Source organism: Mustela putorius, unplaced genomic scaffold (assembly GCF_011764305.1).
Source record: "Mustela putorius furo isolate JIRA1106 unplaced genomic scaffold, ASM1176430v1.1 tig00000242_pilon_pilon_pilon, whole genome shotgun sequence".
Taxonomy (NCBI): domain Eukaryota; kingdom Metazoa; phylum Chordata; class Mammalia; order Carnivora; family Mustelidae; genus Mustela; species Mustela putorius.
Genome location: NW_025421325.1, coordinates 14,441,201 through 14,462,784, shown reverse-complemented (window position 1 = coordinate 14,462,784; position 21,584 = coordinate 14,441,201). Strand labels below are relative to the sequence as shown.

Genomic DNA, 21,584 nt, shown 5'->3' with positions numbered 1-21,584 from the left:
CAGACTCACGAAATGGCATGACAATGTCTCTTGAAGCAGGAAACAGTTTGGCATCCTGTTAATAACTAACTGTATTAGAAGAGAGAAGTGACAGTTGATAAGCCTAACTGTATGAAAAAGATTATAGATGAACTAGAGGAGCACAGCAGTACAGGCAGTATTTAGCATAGGGGCAAATGATCCTCCATACAGTTCAGTAGCCTCTGAGAGCTTTCCTAAAAGTGCAGAATAGAGATTGATGCCTATAATACTAAGTGAGTCATTCGGGAATGGATGAATTATGTTCAATGAATTATGTAGGAAGGCATTTTAGAAAGATTTCCATGTAAGACGTTAAAGTTTTAGAAAGTCATTTCTGTATTGAAAGATGGAAACTTCACTATCTGGAGAAATCACTTACTAAAAAGATATTCCTTGATGGCCCTAGATAAATGACATACAAGTATATTTTCTTTTCTCTTTTCTTTTCTATTACTTTTGCAAGCTTACTGCTTGATAGGGAGGTATCCTTAGAAGCATAACTTTGCTGAGAGATGATATTTATTTAGTCTGAAGTAAGTAGGTGTCATATATTAACTGAGTGGATTTTTGTAGTCCAGAAATAGGTTCTAAATTCATGTGAATTAACACATTATGATTTTTCAGTGTTTTCTAAAGCATGTGTAAGAACTCCCCACTGCCTTCTCTTTCTGGACACCGTTAATCATTTGCTCTTTACTTGGAGCTTTAGTCAGACTGAGATGTTAATTTAAAACCTTGATAACATTAACTAACTACGTAGTATTTTTAAGCCTTTGGTATTTCTACTAATCTTGTTGAAAGATTGCACCCAGTGTTTTCAAGAAGGAGTGCCTCTCCATTTGGCAATAATTCTGCAGATACTTTGCTGGGTTTGCTATATTCTCAAATATTTTTTCATGTATGGTAAATGTTTTGTTATTAGACAACTCCTTGAGAGTAGCAATCATGAATTAACGACCTACTCTTATTTTCTTCCTACGGGTATTTACAATATAATCAATAACTTCCTGACACTTAACTTGCTGATTATCTTTTAGTGTATCTACATTTTTATTAAAATACATTTTAAAGATTTTTTTTAAAGATTTTATTTATTTATTTGACACAGAGAGAGAGAGAGATCACAAGTAGGCAGAGAGGCAGACAGAGAGAGGGGGAAGCAGGCTCACTGCCGAGCAGAGAGCCCGATGCGGGGCCTGATCCCAGGACCCTGAGACCATGACCCGAGCCGAAGGCAGAGGCTTGACCCACTGAGCCACCCAGGTGCCCCCATTTTAAAGATTTTTAATTTTTAATAGAATCTATTGAAATGTTAAACCTGAAGTTAGCACCCATGTTAATTCAGTTGTGGGTACAGTTGTCCATGTTATTAAAGAGGAAGACCTTCAGAGAGGAGTAGTGTTTAGTATTGTTTCTGGGCAGAATTGTTGGCTTAAAGACTGCTGAAGCTGACTGAGCTCTGCTTTTATTATTTAACCAATGCAGATTTCAAGGAGAGATACAGTACAAGAATATTAGATTTCTTCAGGCATAGCATCATACTTAAAATTTACCAAAGCTTTAGAGAGAATGCATTGTGAGTGTATATCCAGATTGCCAATATATGTTTGTTGGGATGAGAAGGAAAAAGAAAAAGGAGAAGGAAAACTACAATCTGTACTCAAAGAATACAGATCTTTTCCATGTGGTCTTTGAACAGTAGACTGACCGGAAGAAAGACACAGTCCATTTCTTTGCTTGCTTTTCAGGTGAAAAGTCAGGGAAGCTTCTGAACCCTTTTCCCCCTCTTCTGCTCCTTGTACCCACCACCCCCAAACACACACAGACACACACAAGAGAGAGAGAAAAATCTATAGCTTAAAATAGGAGGGAGTCTTTTGAAGTATCTTTATGTATTAAGTATCTTTATGTATTCTTTATGGCATGATATTAAGGCTTGAAAAACTTTGCTTTTTTTTTTTTTTATGTGGTAAGATATACCTAATGTAAAATTTACCATTTTAACCATTTTACCATTTTCAAGTGTACAGTTTCAGTGGCGTGAAGTACATTCGCTTTTGTGTGTAACCATCACCACTGTCCATCTCCAGAACTGTATATTGTCCTAAAACTGTACCCACTAAACACTAACTCTTTATCCCTGCCTTCCAGCCACTGGCAACTACCATTCTGCATTTTGTCTCTCTGAATTTGATTACCAATAGGTACCTCATATAAGTGGTCATATACAGTTTTTTGTCCGTTAGTGACAGGCTAATTCATTTATCACATATTTCACTTATTTTCATGCAGTTTTTTGTCCTTTAGTGACTGTCTTATTTCACGTCTCAAGATTCATCCATGTTATAAGATTCATCCATGTTATAGAATGTGTTGGATTTTTATTCCCTTTTAAGACTTGAATAATATTCCATTATATGTATATACCACATGTTATTCATTTCTTCATTCAACAGTGGACACTTGGGTTGCTTTTAGCTTTTGAATGTTGTGAATAATGCTACTATAAACATGGGCGTACAAATACCTGTTTGAGACCTTACTTTCAGTTCTCTTAAATATTTACTTTCAACTGAAATCTTTGGAGGAACTGCCATACCGTTTTCCATACCAGTTACACCATTTTGCATCCCCATCAGCAATGCACAGTGGTTCCAGTTTTTGCCACCAGGGCCAACACTTGTTATTTTCTGCTTTCTTGATATCGGACATTCTAATGTATGTAAAGTTGCATCTCATTGTGGTTTCAATTTGCATTTCTCTAATGATAGTGATGTTGAGCATCTTTTCATGTGCTCTTTGATCATTTATATATCTTTGGAGAATCTGTTCAAATCCTTTGCCCATTTTTAAATTGGATTATTTGTTTTTGTTGTTACCAAGTTGTAGGAATTCTTTATATATTCTAGATGTTAATCTTTTGTCAGATAAATTATTTGTAGATATTTTTTCTCATTCTGTGAGTTAGCTTTTCACTCTTTGATCGAGTCCTTCAGAATGTTAAGTTTTAAATTGTGATGTACACTTATTTTTTTCCTTTGTGTTTCTTCTGCACTCTTAGTGTCATATCTGTGAAGCTTTTTCCAGTTTTCTTCTAAGAGTTTTATAGTCTTAGCTCCTACCTTTAGGTCTTTGATCGATTTTCAGTTAATTTTTGTATGATGTAAAGATTCCAACTTCATTCTGTTACATGTGGATATCCACTTTGGTTCCATTTGTTGAAACCATTGCTTTTTTATATTTAGTAAAAACTAAGTCTTTCTTGTTGACTTGATATTACATATCAATGTAATATCTTCTGATATCAATCAGTGTCTTTCAGTCTTCTATTAAAAGGTCTAATAGTACATAAACTATGTATATATAGATACATTATTAAGTTAATTGAGGCATCAGTAAATTTTGCTGGAGTGGTGGATTATTCTGTCAAAACAAAGAAAACGTATGTGACTTTCTCTAGACAATGCCTTTGTAAAATTAGTCTGATAAGTGTGCACTCTCTTGAAAAACTTCTGTCAAACTAATACTAGATGGATATTTTTGTTTTGTTCCTAGGCATGGAAGAGGAGATGGTTTGTGTTACGCAGTGGTCGCTTAACTGGAGATCCAGATGTCTTGGAATATTACAAAAATGATCATGCCAAGAAGCCTATCCGTATTATTGATTTAAACTTATGTCAGCAAGTTGATGCTGGGTTGACATTTAATAAAAAAGAGTTTGAAAACAGCTACATTTTTGATATCAACACCATTGACCGAATATTCTACTTGGTAGCAGACAGTGAGGAAGAGATGAATAAGTGGGTTCGTTGTATTTGTGACATCTGTGGGTTTAATCCTACAGAAGAAGGTAAGCTCAAGACTTTATTATTCAACCTGAGTTCTCCTTTATTACTGCATTTTTAGAACTGTTACGAAATTCTTTGTTATTTCAATTACACAAAAAATATTGCTTGTTTTTTAATAATAGCTAACAAACAACATGTGGGGAAAAAAAAGTACTAAAGTCTTTAATCAGTTTGGGGAGAAATTTTTTCTAGGATTTAAGGAGACTTAACCATTGTGGGGCAGTGTCTAAATAAATGTCTTGAAAAAGGTAACATACTTACTTAAGAGCATTCCTTGATTCTGTATATATCAGGTTGAACCTTATAGCACTGCTGACATTTGCCTATTTTTCACCTATGTGAAAATCCAAAAACTATGTTGGATTATGAAGTTAGGAAAGAGTCAAGATGATTATCAGTGCATATGAAAAACAAGTGACAATCAGTCACAAAACATGATGGACAAGTAACAAATGAGTTTGCTTAACACAGAGGTATCCTTTTTAGGATATCGCCTTTTTAGGTATCTCTTTTTAGAGCATGGAGGGAGAAGGAGCTCAAGGTTTGGATAAGATGTAGTGGAGGAAAGCTTCTCAGGTAAACTGTAGGTTTTTGAAGGAAGTAGTATTTCTACGGTAGTGAAGAAAGAACTACAGAACCCCCTAGACTTAGGGGCAAGGGAGAGCAAGGACCCAGAGGTGGAACAGCATTCTACAGGACTGGAGCAGGGGGCTGTGAATGGTAAAGGCAGGGGGAGAGTTCCTTGAGGAGCTGAGACTTGGAGTGCCTGTCCTGGGAAGAGCTGAGTGGGTAGAGGTCTCATGAAAAATCTTACAGGTGGAATTCCTCTTCAGGTGCTTTTATGTAGCTGTCCTGACCACTTCTTCCCTGTCCACTTCTGTGCTTCTCTTCCTTTTATAACGAACACCTATCTAGGGGACTCCAACACACATTTAGGTTCGTAAAGCCAAAAATCAGAAAGAAAGGTGGCCTGAGGTCTTTGACCTTACCATCTTCATGGTTATATTCACATTACAGTGTACATTTCCATAGATCTATATTTAGGAGAGCTGGAGGCTTGGTGAGGGCTGGAAAAATTGCATCAACAATCCACATCAAGTTTTGGATGAAGTGCAAGAGCAATCATCTCTAATTAGCTCAGGTCAGCCTGCTGCTTCCTTTCTGGAGAGTGGGCAGCCTGCAAGAAGGAGCCTTCCAGGACTGGGATTGGCCCGGCGGGGTGGGGAAACCCCTCTGTGAGGGAATCCAGAAGCCTGAGGGGGCAGCACTGAGACAGGAAAGGAGGCATCCAGTGTAGACAGGAGGTGGCTAATGAGCTAGAGCTTTTCAACTGAGCTCTCGTGATTAAAAGCCTCAAGAAGTTGTTTCATGTGTGGAATTAAGGCTTCAGTGGTTTTTGTGAAGTACTAAGTATGTTCACATTTTAAGTGGGCATGGGGATATTATTTCTAACTCTAGTTAAACTCCTTTCCTTTCTTCTTGAATATATAGTCTATGTTTGAGTACAGTGGAGGATTTTAAAGTTGAAGTCACAAATGAGATAGCTCTCTAGTGGTTACTTAATGACCACTCAGTAATGGTAATTTTTGGATTAAGATGCTACATCAGTTTCATGATATGATGGATTTTCAGTTAAAATAATTTAAGTCATTGTATACTCTTTGAGTTGATGATGTTCTTTTGCCTGCTACCTTTTCAGTTTAGATTTTGTTTTTAGTGACATAAAAGTAGACTTCTGTCCTTATCAGTTGCCTGTATGGATTCAGTTGATCTAAAAGACTTTAGTAAGTGTTCTTCCGTCTCTCTTTGTTTTCTGTTTAATTCTCCTAAATATAATTAGCAAAGGAAATGAGAGACCCTCCTAGAGGAGATACATTCTTCAGTCAAGAAATAGGTCTGGACGCCTGGGTGACTCAGTGAGTTAAAGCCTCTGCCTTTGGCTCTGTCATGGTTCCAGGGTCCTGGGATTGAGCCCCGCATCAGGCTCTTTGCTCAGCAGGGAACCTGCTTCCCTTCCTCTCTCTCTGCCTCTCTGCTTACTTGTGATCTCTGTCTGTCAAATAAATAAATAAAATCTTAATAATAAAAAAAAAAGAAGTCTAATTTTTGGAAGCCCATTTAGGGGTGGGTGGATTTGATACCCCCCTCCCCAAATAAGAATTTCGAACGCACAAGTATCTGAGATTAACTCTGTGAGTTTGAAGGCATGAAGTCTGATCCATTTGTCCACCTTAGAATGATTCTTATCATCTGAGAGTTTGATGAACATCCAGTAATCTCTGGGAAAAAGGAAAGTTTTGTCTGCTTTAGAAAATTGATTCATTAATTTACCAAATTGTTGCCTTTGCCAGCACTCTACTAGGCTTTGGACATTCGTTTAACCTACACATTATTAGGTGACTAGTTAGGGAGACAGATGGCAAACATTACAAACTTAGAACTGAGTGAGTATCTAGTGGGGAAGGATTCATATCAGAATAATTCATTACAGTTGACGAGTGCAAGATACATTGTGTGTGTGTGTGTAGTGTATAATCATACTTTACTATGTAAGTATGATTATATACATAAAAGTATGATACTATAGGACTGTGTTAATATAGTTCTTGCCCTCATAGAGCTTACAGTCTGTCTAATAGAGACAGGCTGATTCTCTAGGAATTGTAATATTGGTAGATAAGTGTCCTGGTAAAGAGGAAATAAATAAGCACAAATAGCAAATTTTGTCTTAAGAAGGTCATGAAAAGCCTAGGTAGTTTTAAATGGTTCTGTGACTGTAGCTGATAACATACTAAGCACTTTATTTTGTACTTAGTGGAAAATTTTCATTGATATTAGTAGTCAGAATCAGTCACAATGTCTGTTTTTCACTTAATAAACTTAACTGATACAGGGAGGGGGGCAAACTCCCAAATCCTTTTAAAACAGATAAAGTACAATTGCCTTGAATGAAACTCTCAGTTTGTGAATATTTTATCTTCACAATATCAATAAAGGGGAAGGTTGTAAGAAAATTAATAGTATTATTAGTCACATTTGATATACATAATGAGTTGGTTACCAAGAACAGCTGTGCTAATCATAACTCATTTTTTATCTCTTCATTAAAAAAAGCCACTAAGGACTTCAATTTGCTAGTGCTTTCTAAATGTAATTTATGAGTTATATCTAAATGCAGCTGCATTTGTTTTTTAAATTCTGCAATATAGATTTTTTACAAGTTCATCCTGGCCTTCTCTCAGATAGCCACAGTTAGAAATGTCTTACTCTGTTGTTGAAGACTTGAGCTCCTCATAAATCATAAAGTTGTAAATAAATCAGTAAGCCATAAATCAGTGAAAGATGAACAGTCCTTCATTGTATAGTATCAAGGAGCCACAAAAATATCTTACTCTATAATTTTGATTTTTCATGCCTAGTAGCAAAACTGCAAAAAGGCTTTAAAGCTAACCACTCTATTTCTGTATTCATTTGTAGTAGCTGACTTTGCTGGATGCCTTTTTAAAAAAAAAAAAAAAATCCACGCATTTAAAGATTTGTATCAAATCCTAAACTGCAGAAAACTGCTATTATCCTTTGTGATCACGTTCGTACAATTTACTGTGACAGGATAAATATCAAAATGTCTGTGTTCTTCCATTTACTTTACCACTGCTTTATATTTTCTTGCTTCCAAATAGATCTCACCACCAATCACTAAATAAAAGGTGTTTTTGTTTTTACTTAGATCTGTCCCTGGAGTCCTGTGCTCTTCCCATTTCAGAGCTGAGTATGCTCTTACTCTTGGCTTAAAACTAATGACACCAAACCATTTTTCACTCCAATCGTGTCAGGCTAGATGTGGGAAGAAATATCCTATGCTTGGATATTATAGTCTGAGAAAATAACTATCCATGGTCCCTGTGAGAATAACTAGTTTTTGCTGAAAACAAAGGGAAAGGGGAAAAATCTGACCCGTGTTTTGATTCCAGGAACCTCTCAAAATATCGTTACCATGTTATTTCCGCTGCCCCAGGTGACCACTGCTATTATTGAATACTCAGAATGCTGGCAAGCTGAATCTGTTTTTAAATTCTAGCTCATTGAACTATGTGCAGTTCCTATGAATGCTTTTATTTAGCGATTTGAGGGTAGAGATGAATTTCTTTTGTTTTTCTTGGAAATGTGCAGATTTATTTTTGTTTCTACACCAAGGTGGAAGCTGTTAAATCTGCTCCACAAGTACCAGGAAACACAGCCTAACGGCTCTAAACAGCTTACAGGCTTGGCGCAAAGGCTCCTGGTCTAATTTCAGGGTGCAAGATCAGAATGTTGCCTTTTATCAGTCAGTTGAATTGCCTTTTCAAAATGCCCAGATCTAATAGTAGCTTTAAAAAATAGTGATATTCTCCATTTGGTGTTCTTCCCTTTAGAAAACTAGCATAACAATATACATATGCTCCCTTTCCTATAAAGCAGTGCTTTTTAGAGAACTTTTACGTTTCTTTTTATTTACTTGTTTACTCATGTGTAACTTACTACTGTGGAAGGTACAGATCTTAAGTATACAGTTCATAGTTTTATATATCTATCTGTGTCTACATATAGAAATAGAAAACTGCTGCTCAGATCCGGAGGTGGAACATTTCCAGCCACCTGGAAAGCTTTTTCATTCTTTTTCCCAGTAAAAACAAAGGGGAAAAGCTCAAATATAACTATGATTTTGCTTTTATAACCATGGATTAGTTCTGCCTATTCATTAACTTCATATAAATAAAACCATTGAGTCTGGCTTTTTTCCAGTAGAAGTCCGTGAGATTCATCCATGTAGCATGGAGGTGGGAGTCCTTCATCCTCTTCTGTAGCATTCCGTTGTATGAACGGATCACAAATTATGGACCTGTCTGAATGTTGATGGACATTTGGGTTGTTTCTATGTTTTAATATAAATAAAGCTACTGTGAGTTGTGCCGTGTGTGTGTGTGTGTGTGTGTGTGTACCTTCTGAGGGGCATGAACCCTTGGTTCTTGTGGGTGTGTACCCATGGGCGGAATCGCTCCGTCTTAGGTCATGTACTTGTTGCTTTCCTATCAGCGATGTGGGAGACTTCCAGTTACACTATCTTCTCACCTACATTTGGTATCATCAGTCATTGCTTTTAGCCGTTCTAGTGAATGTGTAGTAGTATCTCATTCTGGTTTTAATTTGTATTCTCCTGAGGACCAGTTCAACCAGAGTGTTTACTCGGCTTTTGTTTTCTTACACATTTTCAAGCTATTGAGATACTGATTCATTCATTCTCCTAAGAAGTGGCTCAGGTACCTAAAACTCTAAAAAAGTGATTCTGATGCCATGATACTTCTGGATAAGAATTAAGGCATTTTCAGTACTTCCTAAAGGTTTATTTTTAAAGTCTCCTGAGGATATTTGTTAAGGAGATAATCATGACAAGTAAAAAAAATTTCTGTTGAAATACTTTAAATAGATTGGACTATGATTAAAGATCTTCAATTTTTAATTAAATAAGTTGAAGAAATTGCAGGTTGCTTCACTGAAAATTGCAACTACTGCTTCTTTCTTGTTTGTATCCATTTGTTAGATTTACCTTTACAAAATGTTCTTCTATGAGAAATGGTGTACTCAGAAATGAGAAGATGGTTACTTGAGCATCGATGATAGTGCATACTCTTCATGCATAGACTCTTATTTGCTAAGTATCTGTATTGCTAGAATAGATCCAATTAAAATTAATTAGACATATAGCCAGTCAAAATGCTTCTCTTGACAAAAAAAGAAATTCTACAACAGACCAGGTAAACTAGTAATTAATAGAAACAGAGTAACCCTGACCTCTTTATCTTTAATTGTGAACATAAAGGTAAAATTTTTGTAGTAGAAACCAAAAAATATCCCATCAGCAAATGTAGCCCATCTTGAGACAGAAGGATCTCATCTGGTCTCCTGACAAGGACATGAACACCACCTCAGTTTTATCACCACATGCTAGATACAGTATGGCAGTAGTCATAAAATCAGAGAACCTGTCACATTGACCTTGAAATGGTCTCCTTACCAATGAGAAAGAATCAGGTTGCATCCCCGGCTTATGCCTTTTGGTGTGTTTTGTATATGTATGTGTATGTGTGTGCAGATGTATTATTTTGAATTTTTAGAGGCATTAGGTAGACACCCCAACTCCTGTGAGGGACACTAACACCACAGCATTATGGTTCCGAATAGGATAAAACTGCATTAAGCCAGGGATCATGAGGACCAACTTATTATTTGTGGTTCTCCTCACATGATAATGTGCTTCTTCTCTTCACTGAAAGCTGGTTAAGACTTACTTTACCAGTACTTACTAGCTTTCTTAGTAAAATTCAATTAAGAATTTGCTCTAGCAGCTTATTAAGCCTTTAACAGATGCAGATTATACTCTTCATGCTTTTTGAATTAAGAGACAGGGAATAATTTTACACACATAAGCAAATCCTAAACTGATATTTGGTTCTCAGAAACTTGATACCAGCATTACTTAGAGCAGTAAGTTAGAAACCTAGGTGAGGCAGAAAGCAGCAAACGTGGCTATTCCACTACTTGTCAGGTAGAATGAGGCAAATCACATCTTTATATAGTGGAATAGAAGTTTCTTTTTTTAGACCAGTTGGTTAGTCTTCACCAGAAATTTTTTATTAAGGAATATTTAGACACACTGCAATGCTTGCATAAAAATATGCAGAGCTGAGTAACAGGAGTAATATTAATATGAGAAAATAACCCCACAGATGAAGACTTTGAAGGCAGGGCATTATCTGAGGCAAAGTGGTAGAGCAGGGTTCCCTTCTCTTTTAAAGCCCTCTGTATGCCATGTTATTTGGAATGATTGGGCTTGCTTTTCATGGCTTTGTGTAGGTCTTTTCTTTTGGGAGTGTGCTGGTAAACATAATGGAAGTTCTCTCTAGAATTAGATGTAAGCTTTCCCATATTGTGATCAAGATATTATATTTTTGGATGCAGCTCTTAGAGTGTATTACAGTAAATGAAACAAGTCACGCAGAGAAAGACAAATACCATATGATCTCACTTGAAGAAAACAGATGAACATATGGAAGGTGGGGGGAGGGAGAGAGGGAAACAGACCATAAGAGACTCTTAATGGTAGAGAACAAACTGAGGGGTAATGGAGGAAGGTTGGTTGGGGGTGGGCTAAATGAGTGGTAGGTTTTTAAAGAGGGCATTTATTGTTGTATGTAAATGATGAATCACTGAATTGTACTCTAGAAACCAATATTATACTATATGTTAACTAAAATTTAAAAGAAATATATGAAACTCTGCCCCACTACCTTCACTGTAATAGCATGAAAGTGGAAATAGGTCTGAGTCACAAAATAGAAAAATAAACTGTAAAATATATTCATTGATAAAGCACTCTCTCAGTGTTAAATGCAACTGAATTCATCTGTGTTTTTGAGGAATGAGCTCCAAATAGCAGAAATAGGGACAAACAAAAGAATTTTTTAAAATAATGTGTATTGTATACCATATCTATATTAATTTTAAGAAATCACTAACAAAGGCCAAAAAAAAAAAAAAAAGGAACCTTTGACTCCTACTGTTTTTTTCTGTTTTCCAGAAATTGAGAAGATCTTGCATCTATAAAGAGGATTAAAAAATCTTTAGTCATTCATAGGTGGGAGAAATGGAAGGTTAAAAATGAGATGGTACCGTTGTGTTAATAAAACAAGGTCAGACAAATGTGATTGCCTGGCTGGGTGATTCTTTTCCTACCTAAGATGAATCACTCAGTTCATTTAGTGTACAACTATCAAATTTAAAAACAAAATTTAAAGGAAAAGTGTATCTATAGAAACAGCCACCTGGAAAACTTACTTTAGGAGTTATACTGGAAGATTAAAAATCTCATACTGTTTTATGTAGTGATGTATTTCCAGTGTTGAATTTCATTTTGTTTTGGTCAGAACTAAAAATTGAATGGGGTTATATAACTTTACCATACCTGTATGGTATAAAAGGAGACATATGTAAAATCTATTTGTGAATACAGCCTGTAGGATACAGTAAGTGTATCCTACAGGATACACTTACTGTATCCTACAGGCTCTAGCATCCTACAGGATATAGTCTGTATCCTACAGTCTGACAACTCTGCTCTTTTTTTTTCTCTTCAGTATTGTATATATTTTTTTGAAAGCTCTTCCTTAAAAGATAAATAATCTACAAGGATTTACTAACTCACTGGTTAATCTATAGCCTTTAAAAATCCCCTTAAATAAATTTTTTAGATTTGTAATTGAGTCAGACAGTAAATCATTATTTCATAGAGTGTGTTATATGCACTATTTATAATCATCTGTTAGACACAGTGAAATATTTATGAGTTCCCACTGAACTTATGGCATTATGTCATATAAATGTCCCCCCCAAAATATTATTCTTTTCTCACCTATCCTAAATAAGGAAGAATTAACTAATAAACTCCTGGCATAAAGTGTTAGATTTTATTAGATGAGCTTGTGTGCAGACTTGACGTTGCCTGCAGCAGGGCAGAGGTAAAAACATTAGAAATTAGCTCAACTTCTACTTACTCAGGCCAGACTCTCCAAAAGAAAAAAGTCTTTAGACTTAATTAATGTCTCGTATGGGCTCACATAGTTCTTTTTTATTTTTCTTTTAATTTATTTTTATTTGACAGATAGAGATCACAAGTAGGGAGAGAGGCAGGCAGAGAGAGAGGGAGGAGGAAGCAGGCTCCCCGCCGAGCAGAGAGCCCGATGCGGGGCCTGATCCCAGGACCCTGGGATCATGACCTGAGCCGAAGGCAGAGGCTTTAACCCACTGAGCCACCCAGGCGCCCCGGGCTCACATAGTTCTTAAGGAGCAAATTCCACACTGCACATTCTGTTGAATGGGTCTTGAATATTTAGGAGTGCCTCTGGTTTCTTCCAACAGGACATAGAGAAGTTGCTCGGTGAGTGCACTGGGTGAATGAAACCGTGTTGAGCATCGACAGCATGTAGGGCAAACTAATGCATAGCAGTTCTGAGCCCTTTTGTTTGGGGGAACCACAAATAAAGATAAACATATTTAACCATATTTATGTATTATTATTCAAGCTTTACAATTATGAGCTTCTGTGCCAGGAAGAAGAGTCATAAAACACAAAGTACATAAATTTCACTGGGGTGTATATACAGATATTAAAGTTAAATACATAAAGACATTATCAAAAGCTTATGGACTTAATCTGTAGTATTTGGGGAAGCTAGAGCTGATGTGGAGCTCCTCCCTGGTGATTTAACAGGCCAGATGACCTGCACTTGATTTTATTTGCTAGAACATATTAAGTCCTTTATTACTTTTTATTGTCTTTTAGGGAATGTTTTGTTGTAAAAAAAAATCTCAGTTTCAACCCAGGCTTTTCTGTTCTGACTTAGACAGTAAACAAATTTGGTTATTCCTATTTGAGCATTGATCTTTTTCTGGATGTATAGCCTTCTATTCCTAACCAGACTAATAGAGAATTTTTCTTCTGGGCTTTTCAAAACTTACTTGATTGTGTCAATGATTACAGTGGGATTTTATCTCTAGGTTTTCAACTTGTTTTCAAATTACTTCACTCTAAACAATTTAGCTAGTTTCATCTGTCTTCTCAAAACGTTGTTAAATGCTTAAAAAATTATTCCTTTACTTTCTGTCCCCTTCTGCTTGAAAATATTATGGAAATCCAGTAAATGGTACTTGAGGCTATGAGCTGAGGGAAGAGGAGATGTCTTAAAGAAAAGCTCTTTCCCTGAACATGAATCCCACAATTAGAATTTCTCCTTAGTTTGCTGAGGAGCAGAAAGAAAAGAATGAACAGCAAAATAAAGATGGGACAAAGAGGTGATCCTTGTGCCTGTCGATACCACATGAGATGGGCCTCCTTGGATAGTTGGTTTGGCTTAGGAAACACTTCGGTTTTTTGTTTTGTTTTTTTTTTTTTTTTTTTTTTTTTTTAATTTTTTAATTTTTTATTTTTTATAAACATATTTTTAGCCCCAGGGGTACAGGTCTGTGAACACCAGGTTTACACACTGCACACGTCCATAATCCCACCCCCTTCTCCCAAACCCCCTCCCCCCGGCAGGTTTATTTGAGAGATAGAGATCGAACGAGTGACCGATGGGAAGGGGCAGAAGGGAGAGAGAGAGAGAATCCTCAAGAAGACTCCTTGCTGAGCACAGAGCCTGACACAGAGCTCCATCCCAGGAGCCCGAGATCATGACCTGAGCTGAAACCAAGAGTCAGATGCTTAACTGACCGAGCCACTCAGGCCCCCTGGATTTGTTTTTTATCGTGGAAAAAATCTGTCTCCTGTGCTAAGATGGTAGAACATGGTCATTGCCAGTAGCCTTAAAACTAAAGACTGTTAAGGCAAAGTTAACCATGGCTTTATTATAGACTCTGGAAGAAGGAGCCCTACTCTTCGGATCTCTTTGACCAGAGCCAATTATTTCCTGTATAAATGTTGCTGTTTAGGTAGTATTTGTTTTAACTGACATTGTCATGGTTTATCATGCTTTTGTGAGTTTAAAGTTTATCTCCACACCTTCCAGTAGTTTATTTAAGAAAAAAAATTCTTAAAAGGGGTAGACGATGATAGTTACGTTTTGGCGTTGCAGATCCTGTGAAGCCACCTGGTGGCTCCCTACAAGCGCCGGCTGATTTACCTTTAGCTGTAAATACAGCACCACCATCCACCCAGGTGGATTCATCCTCTGCTGTCGCACCACCTCCGTACCAGCTCATTAACCTACCACCACACCTAGAAACCCTCGGCATCCAGGAGGATCCTCAAGACTACCTCTTGCTAATCAACTGTCAAAGCAAGAAGCCTGAACCCACCAGGTAAACCACAGATGCCTGTGTGTGCGTGGTGTGCGTGTGTGTGCGTGTGTGTGTGTGTGTGTGTTTGTACACTTAGAAATCTTACCTTTAAACTTCAATTCTGATTCGAAGGCTTAAAAGAAACCCAACTCTTTAGGTTTGTATTTTAGGCTTACTATATTCCGGGTATATTCCTCTAACATTTCTGATACTCAGGAGATTTATGGAAGAAACATGTTCTCTGCTGTCTTGGCAAAGAATACTTTTACCTTCAAGGCTCTTTTGGAAATCTGTCTCCTGTTTCATAGTCTTTGTTACAGACTCACAGTATTACTTGCTTAACAGATTTCACTGATTTATAAATGGTGATCTTGCTCCATTTCTTATGTGATTGTAAACCAGCCAAGGGTCATCTTTTGTTTCTGAAGAAGGAGAGGAATACCTACTACTAGAAGATTTTGAAAGCAAAACGATTCCATTGCAGTGAGTGTGTTGTGGTTGCTTTGGATCTGTGTGAGAAATTAATTATTCAGGTAAAATCCCAATATAGCAAATTCTACAGGATATACAAATTGGGTTTTAGTGAAATTTGATGAAATCAGATATATCGCTAAAAACTAAAACTTACCAATCGTCATACCTAGCAATGAAGCAGAGCTTACTCTGACGTTACCCATTTTTAAGTAGAAAGACATATGTGGATTTCATTGCTTGCCCAAAGGTATCGTAAAGCCTTTCCAAGTCATCTTCATTCCTGCTCCCTTCTTTTCTGCTAAGCTATACGATATTTTAATTTGGTCATTCTTGTCATTTGCCGTTGAGTAATTGGAAGGCCTGAGGTAATGGTGAGAATTGGAGCCAGAAAATGAAGATCAGGGAGCCCATTTCTGCCATTAGCAGCAGTGTGACAACCAGTGATGTTGAGGGTATTTACATCTTGATTTGCAATATATAAGAGTGGGAATGAATTGCATAGCAGATGTGAGAGATTTTTTTTAAACAGAATGATTGGATATTAAGCATTATTTTTTTATATCAGAAGAGATGTTGTTTTCATGGAGAATGTGACTGTTACTGGGCTAAGATCATACAAAGTGCTTGTTCAATTTTTATATAGAATTTATCAAGAACCACAGTTTAGTTGCGGTGAATTATTCCCTGAGATAATGGGATACAAATATTCCAAAGATGGGTCTCTGCATATTTGTTGTAATGGGATTTTACCTGTAAGAGCAAAAAAAAGAAATCTTTTTATAAATCAACACTTGTTAATAATACCAAATTCTAACTTGATTTTGCTTGTTTGCTGTGAGTATTTAAAATTACACATTCGCAACTTTGTTACCTGTGCTACTAACTAAGATTTTATTTTATGGAGATTCACAACTACCTTTCAGTATCAGCTTTTTAAAAGCCAGCAGCTAAGTGGCAGTTTTCAGTACATTTTCTTTTTATATGGTATCTTTCATTGATCTCATTGATTTTACAGCTTTCCTGTTGCACTAGAAATTATGCTCAGAGTCCTTGCTCAGATATATTTTGTATCTATATTTTGCAGAAATGACAGATAATTGAGAAATATTTATGAAGTACCCACTGTGTGCCCACTCTTTTGCTGGGTGCTGTGAAGGTACAGACTAATTATGTAAGATACAGCCCCCTCAGATACAGTCCCTTTAGAGTTTTAAGTGAAGCTTTTGAAGAAGTCAGAACATGGAAGTGTTAAGTGTTTGTACATGAATTCAGGAGAATTGCCTTGCAAACTCTTACTCACCCTGCAGGACTCAGCTCAGGCATGTATTCCTCTAGAAAACATTCCCCCAAACTTCCGGGCTGGACTAAATGCCTGTCTGTGTTTTCATAGCATCCTGGTTGTGCCTCCTTATCTGTGTTTTACCAGAGTTAGAAATAGCTTAATATTTTAATTTATTCTTCACTAAAATATAAGCTACTCAAGGGCAGGGAACTTATTACTCCTTGTACTTCTAACTTTTCTTAACTCACTTGTTTGAATTCAATGAAATGCAAATGTTAGAATATGTGTAGTTGCATTAGAAATTCTTAGAAGGGACATGCAAGTATTTTTAAGATGGAGGGTGAAACGCTTCAAAGGAAGAGTAAGATTTGAACTACATTGGTTGGTGAAAGGAAAGGACCCTGTCATTTGCAACCTGCCTAAAATTATTGAGGGAAAGGCAAGGTAAAAGTGAGGCCTGGGAGGAAACGAATGAAGAGGGGAGTTTGCCTGGAGTAGAGGGTTCCATTGGAGGAGAGTAGGACAAAAGATTGGCAAGCCAGATGGAGTCAGCAGTGGTAGTCTTGGAACCAGGTGGAGGTGCTTGTGGGCTTCTTATAGTTCCCACAGCCTGTTGGGACCCTTAACAGGATTTTCTCCAAGTAGATGAGTGATATGAAAACCATGACCTTATAGCAATATAGTAGTATGGTCCCTTGGATTCACTGGAAGAAGGAGAAACTGGAGGAAAGAAGTCCACTAGGATTCTTAGGAGGGTTTAGTGGTGTGAATCTTAGCAGAGACCTGGATCTGAATGTGAGGTGGTGACAGTGGGAATAGAGCAGGGGTATAGTTAACTTGGTTAGAAGAAGGACTTGGTGCCTCATTGGTGGTGGAGATCAAAGAGAATGAATCAAAGCTGATAGTGTTTTGAGCCTCAAGATTCTGGATGAAGACATTTCTTTTAATGGCAAATCAGAAAGGACAATCAGTTTGAGAAGTAAGTTGAGTTTGGTTTGGTACACAAAAGCAAGGTAACACTGGGATAACCCAGCAGAATAATATTTTAATGCTTTGAAAATATGGGACTCGAGGTGAGAAAATGGGAGTTGTTGGCATTTGAATGGAAGGTGAAGTTACGAGAACAGAGGATCTTTAAATGGTGATTGTGGTAAAGCATAAGAAGACTGAATTCTGTTGGCTCTTCCCAGGTAGAGACCCAGGAAGAAGGAGCCAGTCAGCGAAAGAAGGGAATGATCAGTGAAGAAGGGAAGTGAGGGTGTTGCAGTATGACACCAGAGGCGGAGAGTTTGAATGAATAAATATGATACACAGTGCCAGGTGTTACTAAGAAATCAAGGAAGATCAGACCTTAAAAAGTCTATCATAAGTTATTTTTCAGAAGATTTGAGTTCAAGTTCCTACAGGACTTTGGACAACACTCACAGTAGTTAAGGTACCTTGTTAACCATTAAGGAAGTGCATGCAGCGTGCTGGTATCGTCAGCTTCACTTTGGCTTCTACCCAAATTTTGTGATATTGCAAAAGGCAGAGGACTAGAAATTTACCCAAAACATTAAAAATACTCAAATAAGAGTTTTCAAAGTTAATTACCTTTTGGAATTGGCCAGCTTTGTGGCTTGTATTTTGAATATCCTTATAGTATTGGCTAAGAAAATTAGTAGAAAAAAAGATACACAGAATCTTTCAAGTTGCCACCTCCTTGGAGGTCACATTGGATTTCTGCCATACCAGGTAATCATTAGACAGTTAGTCTTCTAGAACAACAGTTGCCAGAGGTAGGCTGAATGATGAGCAATGGACCAACTTGATAAACTGTGTTGGCACGAGGGTTCTGCATGCTCTTCAGAGGAAATGCTTTTCCTTGTGTCTGTGCCTTAATCATTTACGTTTCTCAGAGTTTTGTATCTTTCTAATTCCAGTGCCTCAGGGATCATGGTTTATATGTGGATTTAATAGGTGGAGTTGGGGATGTGGTCCGGTACAGGATAGGAATTAGGGAGAATGCTTTTGGTGTTCTTGTGGTGGTGGTTTTGTTGTCTGGTGTATAATCATAAAAAAGAAGAAATATTCATGCTTTCAATCATATGGGTTGCCCAAAAAATCGAATGAAAAACGTGTATTTTGATTGTTAAGCTATTAATATATTTATTACAATGTAACCGTATGTATTCACCATGTTTTGTTTTCTATCATTAACAATTTTTATTTAGAACACACGCTGATTCTGCAAAATCCATCTCTTCTGAAACAGACTGCAATGATAACGTCCCTTCTCATAAAAATCCTGCTTCCTCCCAGAACAAACATGGAGTGAATGGCTTTTTTCAGCAGCAAATGATGTATGACTCTCCGCCGCCTCGTGCTGCATCTGTTTCTGTAGACTCCAGCCTTTATAACCTGCCCAGGAGTTACTCCCACGATGTTTTACCAAAGGTGTCTCCATCGAGTACCGAGGCAGATGGAGAACTCTATGTTTTTAATACCCCATCTGGGACATCAAGTGTAGAGACTCAAATGAGGCATGTATCTATTAGTTACGACATTCCTCCAACACCTGGTAATACTTATCAGATTCCACGAACATTTCCAGACGGAACTTTGGGACAGACGTCAAAGCTAGACACTATTCCAGATATTCCTCCACCTCGGCCACCGAAACCACATCCAGCTCATGACCGATCTCCTGTGGAAACGTGCAGTATCACACGCACAGCCTCAGATACTGACAATAGTTACTGTATCCCTACGGCAGGGATGCCACCATCACGTAGTAATACCATTTCCACTGTGGATTTGAACAAATTGCGAAAAGGTCAGCTCTAACTGGCTTCTACTGTGTTAGAGGTTAATGATAGAAAATCTGTTTATCTGAATATTTGTTCTTTGTAGCATAGTATGATTTAAATGATAGTCCTTTTTTTTTTTTCAGCTCTGAAGTTACCCATTCATGTAGTGAAGATATCAGAGTCTCTGTAGCTCGTTGGAAGGGTGTTGGTGCATGTAGCGTGTGCCTGTGTGCTTGTTCTGCTGGAAGGGAGAAAGATTTGGAGTTTTTCACCCCTGAAGAAGTATGGCCTTAGAAATACCTTCCTGCCTCAGGAAGTGTGTACCCCTCTTTCCTGCTTTCCATGTATCCTGGGTGGGTTGACTCTCTACTGGGGCAGAGGAGCAGGAAGTGGAGCAGCCACAAAGCCCCTCCGAGTCATCCCTTTCCTGTATTTGTGTGCCATTATGGCTGCTTCTGTGTCACATCTGCTGGGCTCTGTTTCCTTCCTTCCTCAGTTAGCAATTTATACATTGTGTCTAACAAGTAGACTCCTTTCCAGTCATGCCATTCTGCTTTTGTTTGGTTTTATTTATTTCTAAAGCTTGCAATCTTCTCTCCCCTTACCCTAGCCACTTCACTTAGTCCTATACCATCTCCTAGGGTCTGCCAAAAGTTACAGACCTTGAGAGGAGAAAAATTCAGTCTGGCGTACACTCTGAGGTTCTTAAAGTCCTGGAAATAGAAGGCCAGTGTTTAAGATGTACATACCCTAAAAACTATATGCTAATGTTTTTGTATTTTGTTGGTAGAGTTACCCACCTGTCCTAAAGAAAATAAAGATTTAATGCATCATAAAGAGTACTAATAGGGAGACTTCACTTAGCCATTCAGTACCAATTTCTGATTCTCTTCATGAAGTGGCTTTGTAATCTGATTATAGGTTAGTGAGATAGAAGTTGGGCCCAAGGTGGTATAGAAGATGAGATAAAAGAAGTATTTCTTTTCTCTGTCTTTTTTTTTTTTTTAATATTTTATTTATTTATTTGACAGAGAGACACACAGCGAGAGAGGGAACACAGGCAGGGAGAGTAGGAGAGGGAGAAGCAGGTTTCCCGCAGAGCATGGAACCTGATGCAGGCTTGATCCCAGGACCCTGGGATCACGGCCGGAGCTGAAGGTAGACACTTATGACTGAGCCATCCAGGTGGTCCTTTTCTGTCTTTAAACAACCCAGCATCCTGGGCTTAGACATTCATTCATTGTTGTAATCAAATGTTGGTATTGGTTAGCATATTAGTGAGTGTCTGCATTTCCTAGTGATTTAAGGTACCCATTCGGGATATTATTCTGTGAGCATCTTTTTAAAAATCACTGTGTATGCGTGCAGACCTGCACACGTGTGTAAAGAAAGAGAACAGACCATTCTGAGAACTGGCAAAGATGGGAAGAAATGTTGATCATTTGTTTTCTATTTTAGATGCTAGTTCTCAAGACTGCTATGATATTCCACGAACATTTCCAAGTGACAGATCTAGTTCACTTGAAGGCTTCCATAACCACTTTGTAAGTATAACTGATCTTGGCATCATCAAGTGTATTTCGCTGTCAGGATCTTCACATTCAGTGCTCTAAAATTAAATGAGATCACTTCATGTGCTCTCAGATCGATATGAATATGTGTGACTTATAACTGTGTTTTCCTTTTTGATAATAGTTTCTGTTTATTAAAAGAAATGTATGTGTGTTTTAGAAAATCAAAAATATATTGACAGTGGGAAGCGTATCAAGTGAAGAACTAGATGAAAATTACGTCCCAATGAATCCCAATTCTCCTCCACGACAACATTCCAGCAGTTTTACGGAACCAATTCAGGAAGCAAATTATGTGCCAATGACTCCGGGAACATTTGATTTTTCTTCATTTGGAATGCAAGTTCCTCCTCCTGCTCATATGGGCTTCCGGTCTAGCCCAAAGACCCCTCCCCGAAGGCCAGTTCCTGTTGCAGACTGTGAACCACCCCCCGTGGATAGGAACCTCAAGCCTGACAGAAAAGGTAAGGAGGGCATGACATAGCAAATGGGTTGGGGGGGTGAGGGGTATGCCTGTTTAGATCTGCCAGCTTAGATCTGCACTTAACTGTCATAAAATCCCAAATGGATTTGGGACTAGAAGTTCCGAAGTAATTCATATTACCTTAGTTATCAATTTAAGTGTGGTATTGCTATTTGCAGATTAAGAATTATTATATGTTGATGCCCAGGTGAGGTTTCTGTCTCCTGTCTCTAGAGCAGAGGTTACAAACTAAAATACTCCCAAGGT

The 21,584-nt window shown here is 37.6% G+C and overlaps 1 protein-coding gene across 5 annotated transcripts in view; it reads left to right on the top strand.

Moving 5' to 3' along the window:
* The window catches only part of GAB1 (GRB2 associated binding protein 1), a 126,001-nt gene that overhangs the window by 74,941 nt on the left and 29,476 nt on the right, over positions 1 to 21,584 (top strand). For 3 of the 5 annotated variants that reach the window (XM_013047149.2, XM_045078359.1, XM_013047148.2), the window contains exons 2-7: positions 3,577 to 3,871; positions 14,534 to 14,759; positions 15,141 to 15,221; positions 18,708 to 19,309; positions 20,742 to 20,827; positions 21,015 to 21,318. In XM_013047149.2, coding sequence (XP_012902603.1) covers positions 3,814 to 3,871; positions 14,534 to 14,759; positions 15,141 to 15,221; positions 18,708 to 19,309; positions 20,742 to 20,827; positions 21,015 to 21,318 — 1,357 coding nt within the window. In that variant the 5' untranslated portion in view covers positions 3,577 to 3,813. The remainder of the gene's footprint in view (positions 1 to 3,576; positions 3,872 to 14,533; positions 14,760 to 15,140; positions 15,222 to 18,707; positions 19,310 to 20,741; positions 20,828 to 21,014; positions 21,319 to 21,584) is intronic. The other 2 variants (XM_045078358.1, XM_045078357.1) reach the window with 1 other exon arrangement.